Raw genomic sequence first — 8,624 nt, forward strand, 5'->3', positions numbered from 1 at the left:
TCTCTGTGTGGAGTTTGCAAGTTTTCCTCGTGCATGCGTGGGTTTTCTCCGGGTACTCCGGTTTCCTCCCACATTCCAAAAACATGCTAGGTTAATTGGCGACTCCAAATTGTCCAAAGGTATGAATGTGAGTGTGAATGGTTGTTTGTCTATATGTGCCCTGTGATTGGCTGGCGACCAGTCCAGGGTGTACCCCGCCTCTCGCCCGAAGACACCTGGGATAGGCTCCAGCACCACCACAACCCTCGTGAGGATAAGCGGTAGAAAATGAATGAATGTTGTTTTCCTAAAAGCATAATTTGTTAAGTTATTAGACAGTGCATCACCATTTTCCCCTATTCTACTAAGTATCAACTACAAATGTCTTGCAAATGCTCTTTATTACTGTGATATAAAATGCTCATATATAAGTAGCAAAATATAATGAGAAAATTTTAATGTACAAATGAATGAATACTAGTGAGGCAAATACACACATGTATGTTGTGGGGACACTATGGGACTGCCTCAAACTTTTTGGGACCTGAGGCCCTCTTGCTAGGTGCTAGCATGGTAGCCGTTAGCATGTTAGCATTTAAGCTAATCTACTCATGTCTAAAGGCAAATACACACATGGCATGATGTAGGAAGGTTATAGGACAACCTTGGCACTTTCTAAACTTGAGGCCCTCTTGCTAGGTGCTAGCATGGTAGCCGTTAACATGTTAACATTTAAGCTAATTTACTCATATCTAAAGGCAAATACACACAGGGAGGTTATAGGACAACCTTGGCACTTTCTAAACTTGAGGCTCTCTTGCTAGGTGCTAGCATAATGACTTTTAGCATGTTAGCATTTTAGCTAATTTACTATTGTCTAAATGCAAATACACACATGGTATTTTGTGGGAACATTATGGGACTGCCTCAAACTTTTCGGGACCTGAGGCTGTCTTGCTAGGTGCTAGCATGGTAGCCGTTAGCATGTTAGAATTTAGCTAATTTACGCATGTCTAAAGGTAAATATACACATGGCATGATGCAGGGAGGATATGGGACAACCTTGGCAGTTTCTAAACTTGAGGCCCTCTTGTTAGGTGCTAGCATGGTAGCCGTTAGCATGTTAGCACTTAAGCTAATTTACTCATGTCTAAAGGCAAATACACACATGGGATCATTCAGGGAGGTTATAGGACAACCTTGGCACTTTCTAAACTTGAGGCTCTCTTGCTAGGTGCTAGCATGATGACTTTTAGCATGTTAGCATTTTAGCTAATTTACTCATGTCTAAAAGCAAATACACACATGGTATGTTTTGGGGACATTATGGGACTGCCTCAAACTTTGCGGGACCTGAGGCCCGCTTGCTAGGTGCTAGCATGGTAGCCATTACCATGTAGAATTTAGCTAATTTACTCATGTCTAAAGGCAAATACACACATGGCATGATGTAGGGACGATATAGGACAACCTTGGCAGTTTCTAAACTTGAGGCCCTCGTGCTAGGTGCTAGCATGGTAGCTGTTAACATGTTAGCACTTAAGCTAATTTACTCACATCTAAAGTCAAATACGCACATGGCATCATTCAGGGAGGTTATAGGACAACCTTGGCACTTTCTAAACTTGAGGTTCTCTTGCTAGGTGCTAGCATGATGACATTTAGCATGTTAGCATTTTAGCTAATTTACTAATTTACTCATGTCTAAAAGCAAATACACACATGGTATGTTGTGGGGACACTATGGGACTGCCTCAAACTTTTCGGGACTTGAGGCTGTCTTGCTTGGTGCTAGCATGGTAGCCGTTAGTATGTTAGAATTTAGCTAATTTACTCATGTCTACAGTGGTTATCATTCAGCAATCTGCGTCTCCACTGTGTATATTGTCTGGTATCCATCATCCCAGGCGTATAGCTGTTTGTCTCCGGGATGGTAGTGGATGCTGCTGTGGCTCGTGTACCTCTTTGGAAAGAACACCACTGGACTCTCAGCGCTGCCAAAAGATATCCGAGCATATTTATCATATACAGTAGCATATAAGGAGTGATGCTGGATGCAGGATGTTGTCATAATACCAACCTGTGGATGGTGTCATGAATGTCGTAGAGACACTGTACAGTGGACCGTCCACCATAGCGTGTGTTGAAGACCACATAGAGAGTCCCGCATATGATGAACGCTCCTTCAGCATCATGACTTTTACACTGCGTATCCCAGATGTACTCTACTGCCAAGTTGCCTGTTATGAAGACATATAATTGTTATGAATAATTTCTTTGTGTGTGTGCTTATTTAGCACTCATATTTAGCACTCAGCTGTCTATTTGACTTTTATGCTGGAAAGGAGCTCAACACGATGTCCCAAGATGGGTCGAGACTGTTGGAAGTTGTATTATTTAACAGATTTGTTTCAGCATAGTTTTCGTGACAAACGCAGCCAAATGCTGACATCAATAACGGTATTTGTTAACTCGTAAGGACACACCCAGGTCAAGTCCCATTTAGGGCCCTGAGATGTCCAGAACCATTACTGGATTTCACTAACAAGTTGCATTATGTCCTGCTAATAAGATGTCATGTTATTTACAGAGCTATTTCAAAAATTAATTCATAATTAATCTCTGGGGCTGCACGGTGGAAGAGTGGTTAGAGCGCAGGCTTCACAGCTAGAAGACCGGAGTTCAATTCCACCCTCGGCCATCTCTGTGTGGAGTTTGCATGTTCTCCGGTTTCCTCCCACATTCCAAAAACATGCTTGGTTAATTGGCGACTCCAAATTGTCCATAGGTATGAATGTGAGTGTGAATGGTTGTTTGTCTATATGTGCCCTGTGATTGGCTGGCCACCAGTCCAGGGTGTACCCCGCCTCAAGAAAATGAATGAATGAATTAAATGAATTTTCTGGTTAACAAGATAAGAAAATATTGAAAGACAACTCATAGGTTCTCTCTCTGTGTGGAAGTGGTACATTTTCGGCTTCTTACTTTGTCCTTCTTCACTCAATTTGAAACCTTTTCTTCAGTTTACAATAAATAACATGGAGGCTAATTATTTAGCTCGATTATATCGTGTTCTTAAAGCAGCAGCCGTATCGTAGCCTGGGCATAAGAGTTGTGCAATGTGGTCTAAAAAAATAATAATAGGAATGTAAACAGTCAAACAGGTTTTCTATGCTCTAACTATGAAAATACTCAATTTATTAATATTGAAGCCAACTTCGTGGAAATTAACGGTTGGGTTTTGGAACTAAACAAAGCATGACTGTATATGGCATTAACCTTTATCAAGCTTAGTTAGAACCAAGTTTCCACCGTATTCAGGGTCAGCGTGAATGACCCAAAGACCTAGTTCATCCACAGCCAGGTCCAAGTAGGTGTTGGGGTTCAAGCTGTAGACTGGAAGACGACCTGCTCCCGGAAGAAGAGTGCTGTCGACCACTGAGCCATTGGACAGGTCTACCTATAAATGAGAGATACAGAGATTCCAACCTAGATCTTCTAGATCTCCTGACTATGTAGCCAACATGCTAACCAATAGACCACCGTGGGACCAAGCATTCATATTAAAACATATTAATAAACACCTTCAGGATCTGGTTCAGTGTGTCCGCTTTGTGGTAGTAGAGAAATCCATTGTAGACCATGTGTCCGGTGCCTTGCCATGGAAATGGGAGTTGCACCACTTTAGCCGGAGGTGTGATGGTCTTTTCCGAGAAGCTTTGTAGAGATTCATACTCCAACAGTGTGTTGTTACGAATTCCACTCATCATGTAGATCTGAAAGAATTTAAGAGTCCGATGAGAGATATCGTCGCTAGTCCCGTTTTCGCTTTTATTAAAAACTATCCTTCCATTCATATTTGCATATCTGATTTGTGACAGTCGAAATATACTAAGCACTAATGGTCAAGTGGTTGACTCTACTGACTTCAGTCTTAGACAGTATGGGTTCAATGACCGATGTTCAATCGTTCTCTAGACACTGGATGTGCCCTGTGATCTACGTATGTCGATCATTTCAGGGTATAGTCCTGAATTTCCATAATTCACAAACCCATCCCACTTTGGACGGAAAATGTTTTCCCCTTTGACGTTTCTTCAAACTGACCTTGATCGATCCGTTAGAAGGGTCCTTGAACCAAGACCCTGAGGTATCCCCCATCTTCTTTATGATTTTCAAAGACTTGATTTGCCCCAAGGCTGAATTACAATCTACAAATGACCGAGACAACAATGGTATGTATATTATTTTTTGAATGCGTCTTTTCCTTGGAATGACATTCCACTCGATAGTAACGTACTTCATACCATTTTCCATTCTGATTTTGGCTTTCCTTTTCAGCTGGTCCAGTTCGGCGGCTTTTATCTGTTGTTCAAGAAGTGCCTCCTCCATTTCAATGTCAGAATGGGCTGGCATCTTGTTTTCCAGATATTCCACCTCTTGCTCCACTCGGTTTACACGTGCAGATATGCTCTCCAGCTGGTTCTTCACCTCCGATCTGAAGTGCAGGGAAAAAGTTTGAAGAGGTTTTATTGAAGAGGCTGGGTAATTGGTAATTGAGGTCCGAAGACCAGCTCCAACTCGTGGTGCCCAAGGTGAGACTTAAGACTAGAGGAGAACAGGCCTTTTCTATTGTGGGCCCCAAGCTATTGAACTCTCAAGTGGTCTTGGTCTGCTTGTTTGGTGCACACCAGGGTTCGGAGGAACGCATTCACAACTGTACTAGAAGATAATGGTAATGGTAATGGTTTAATTTCATTTGAACATGCATCAGATTACAATTGAATGCATCACATAATCAGTTCACAGTTCCACATGTCCAAAAGGAGTAGGAAGAAGCAAAGCTTATTAAATCCTACCCCTCCATCTGGTACTTTTACAATCAGTAACTGTTACATTTGTTCACTTCCTGCTTTCCTAGTATGGAAATAATATTTTTTAATTTTTTTGTCATGTACCGAAGTACGAGGTGATATGACCATCCAATGACATAATGTGTACCATAGTAAGTGTCAATATAGTGATATATATATAGCACATCATGACTGGTTCAAGACTCTTCATCCTTGTATTTAGCAAACATCAACTGCTTGTATTGTTTCTTGAATTGGCTCATCGTTGTGCATTGTTTGAGGGTCTTACTCAATCCATTCCATAGTTTGATTCCACATACTGAAATGCTATGGCTTTTTAACGTAGTCCTAGCATATAAGTATTTCAAATGTAGTTCTTCCCTGAGATCATATTTCTCCTCTCTTGTAGAGAAGTATTGGATGACATTTTTAGGTAATTGGTTATTTTTAGCCTTATGCATTATTTTAGCTGTTTGAAGATTAACTATATCAGCAAGTTTAAGTATTTGTGATTTTAGAAATAAGGAGTTAGTATGTTCTCTGTAGGCGGCATTATGAATTATCCTTACTGACCTTTTTTGCAGTACATTTAGCGAGTGAAGATTGCTTTTATAGTTATTACCCCATATTTTCACACAATAAGTAAGATATGGTAGAACCAGAGAGCACCAGAGATATTTCTAAAGGGGCCCTATCCTGATTATTTCAGGATTTTAAAATGATTTAGTTACTTTCCATGAAATACTCTACAAACAGAACAACACAGAACAAATCTGCATTCTTATCCTCTTGGCCAAAACACTCAATTCTACAGCCTTCTTCACGGGGGGTGCTGGAGCCTATCCCAGCTGTCAAACAACCATTCACACTCACATTCATACCTATGGACAATTTGGAGTCACCAATTAACCTAGCATGTTTTTGAAATGTGGGAGGAAACCGGAGTACCCAGAGGAAACCAGGGAGAACATGCAAACTCCATACAGAGATGCCCGAGGGTGGAATTGAACCCTGGTTTCCTAGCTGTGAGGTCTGCGCGCTAACCACTAGACCGCCGTGCAACCTAGATTTCCAGTTTTTATACAAAATTCTTACAAACAAAACACAACAAGTTTGAATCCACCCTTAGACCAATGTTGTTGACTGTCTGTCAGGTAACCATACCTCATAACATTGAAGGTAGACAGATGGCCTCTCATTCCTGAGGATAAATCGTAGGTCTTCTGCATTATGCTCACTGTGTTTTGTTCACATTGGCTCAGACGCTCCTGAAAAAAATGTTACAAATACTGAGTCAATGTAAGAAATACCTTATCTTCTAAACTACTACTAATCAGTACAAAAAGTGTGGGTTCTGTCCAGCAAGAAAACATATAAATGTGTTGACTTACCTCCATCTGAGTCAATCTCCTCTCCAGGTACTGGATAATGAAGGTATCATGGGGGGAACCTTGGTTATTGACTGTCGTCACAGTTAAGCACAAACATAGCAAAAGCACACAAAACTTTCTCCCTGACATTGTTTGCACTCCCGTTGCCAGTAAATCAGCTCGGAATCTATTGTGGTCACAGCCTCGACTTCTCTTGCAGAATGCAATTCATTGAACTCACAAACCACGTCTGTCAATAACAATCGTGTGTCAAAAGACTTTGTTGACAGATGTTCTTCTTTCTTTTTCCTTGTGTTGGGTTTAAAAAAGGCTCTGCTCCGATTTGTAGTTCCAGAACATTCTGTCTTGGTTCTCTTTCAGTTCTTGCTCAGTCCAGTCCAGTCCAGTGGTTGTTTTGGATTACTTTTTGGCTTCAACCCTCACTGAACTTCTCGACTCCTATTTGACCAGCTGTCTTTCCTTCTTGTTCACGTACTCCTTTTTCACTGTGCTCTTGAGGTATGAGGAATAAAAATAAGAAATGGGGGTGGTGCCCCTAAAAGCAACACAAAATAGGAAATAGCAAGAAATTACCAACTCACAGCTGATTGGTCTTATTTTTATTGTAATGTGACCCTGACACGTCCTCAGTTCTTACACGAAGCAGCTGCATCACAGCTGGATTAAAATGGAAAATTAGCACCTTGCCCCATCCCGTAGTTGTCTTTTATGGTTGTATTATGGCTATGCATTATCCAGCTAGCTTCATTTTCCTTACTGCTTGTCCTCATTAGGGTTACGGGTAAACTGAAGCCTATTCTATTGGCGTCGGGTGCCACTGTTCTGCCTGTAGAGGGCGATCATCTGGCACGCAGGGAATGCTGTCTTGGCTACTGCCTATTCCACTCAACTGGACAAGTTGCCAACCAACTGCAGGGCATTTCTAGACTAACAACACTCCCAAGCACACCTATGGACACTTTAGAGTCTCCAGTTAACCCAGTGGTTCTCAATTATTTATATCAATGCCTCCCCTAAGGGACAGAAATGTATTAAATCTATTTATTTATCAGTAATTTACAGAATGAACTTCTCATTCATTCATTTTCTACCGCTTTTCCTCACGAGGGTCACAGGGGGTGCTGGAGCCTATCCCAGCTGTCTTCGGGCCAGAGGCGGGGTACACCCTGGACTGGTCGCCAGCCAATCACAGGGCACATATAGACAAACAACCATTCACACTCACATTCATACCTATGGACAATTTGGAGTCTCCAATTAACCTAGCATGTTTTTGGAATGTGGGAGGAAACCGGAGTACCCGAAGAAAACCCACGCATGCACGGGGAGAACATGCAAACTCCACACAGAGATGGCCGAGAGTGGAATCGAACTTGAGTCTCCTAGCTGTGTGGCCTGCGCGCTAACCACTCTGCCGTGCAGCTCTACAAAAGACTCTCAGCAAAAAAAAAGAAGCATGATATTTAAAAATGTCCATGTTTGGCTGCTGTAGCAGCTGTACCATTACACCACCAGGGTTAACAGGGTTAACAGCATTTTCTACCGCTTATCCTCACGAGGGTCGCGGGGGTTGCTGGAGTCTATCCCAGCCGTCTTCGGGCCAGAGACGGGGTACACCCTGGACTGGTCGCCAGCCAATCACAGGGCACATATAGACAAACAACCATTCACACTCACATTCATACCTATGGACAATTTGGAGTCGCCAATTAACCTAGCATGTTTTTGGAATGTGGGAGGAAACCGGAGTATCTGGAGAAAACCCACGCATGCACGGGGAGAACATGCAAACTCCACACAGAGATGGCCGAGGGTGGAATTGAACCCTGGTCTCCTAGCTGTGAGGTCTACGCGCTAACCACTCTTCCACCGTGCAGCCCTGAACTTGAAACTGAAACCAGGAAAATGCAACAAATGGAGAACATACAAGCATAATCAAGTAGTGTTGAGTACTACAAATGTGTACATGTTGGCACGACTGCACAAACATTGAAAGGCTTTTGCGGTTCCCCCTTAGAGTTCACCACATCCCCCCTAGGGTCCGACCCCACTATTGGAGAAACAATGACTTAACCTTACATGTGGGAGGAAGCCCATGTACGCATGGGGAGGACATGCAAACTGATGCTCCAATAGCGATTTGAATCCTAACCTCTTGACTATGCGGCCAACATGCTAACCACTAATCCACATTGCAGACTATGCATTATCCATTAAACATCATTTATTCAGTGATTTTCTACCGCTTATCCTGTTTAGGGTCAAATGCACCAATACACTAGTGATATGCAGTCAGGGGAGGCTGATGAAATATACAAAAACGAATAACATAAAATAAATATTAATGTGTGTCTATTGAACTGTATTATAAATGTATTTTCTGTATGATTTTTTATTGTTT

At 42.1% G+C, this 8,624-nt stretch overlaps 1 protein-coding gene across 1 annotated transcript; it reads right to left on the reverse strand.

The window, feature by feature from the left end:
• Positions 1–383: 383 nt before the first annotated feature.
• olfml1 (olfactomedin-like 1) lies at positions 384–7,347 on the reverse strand. The gene is made up of 8 exons (XM_058075527.1): positions 6,224–7,347; positions 5,997–6,100; positions 4,287–4,477; positions 4,087–4,190; positions 3,564–3,755; positions 3,259–3,439; positions 2,060–2,219; positions 384–1,973 (listed from the first exon to the last, which is right to left on the reverse strand). The coding sequence occupies exons 1-8, from the start codon at positions 6,350–6,352 to the stop codon at positions 1,832–1,834; spliced, it is 1,203 nt and encodes a 400-aa protein (XP_057931510.1). The 5' UTR covers positions 6,353–7,347; the 3' UTR covers positions 384–1,831.
• Positions 7,348–8,624: the final 1,277 nt, after the last annotated feature.

Source organism: Doryrhamphus excisus, chromosome 6 (assembly GCF_030265055.1).
Source record: "Doryrhamphus excisus isolate RoL2022-K1 chromosome 6, RoL_Dexc_1.0, whole genome shotgun sequence".
NCBI lineage: Eukaryota > Metazoa > Chordata > Actinopteri > Syngnathiformes > Syngnathidae > Doryrhamphus > Doryrhamphus excisus.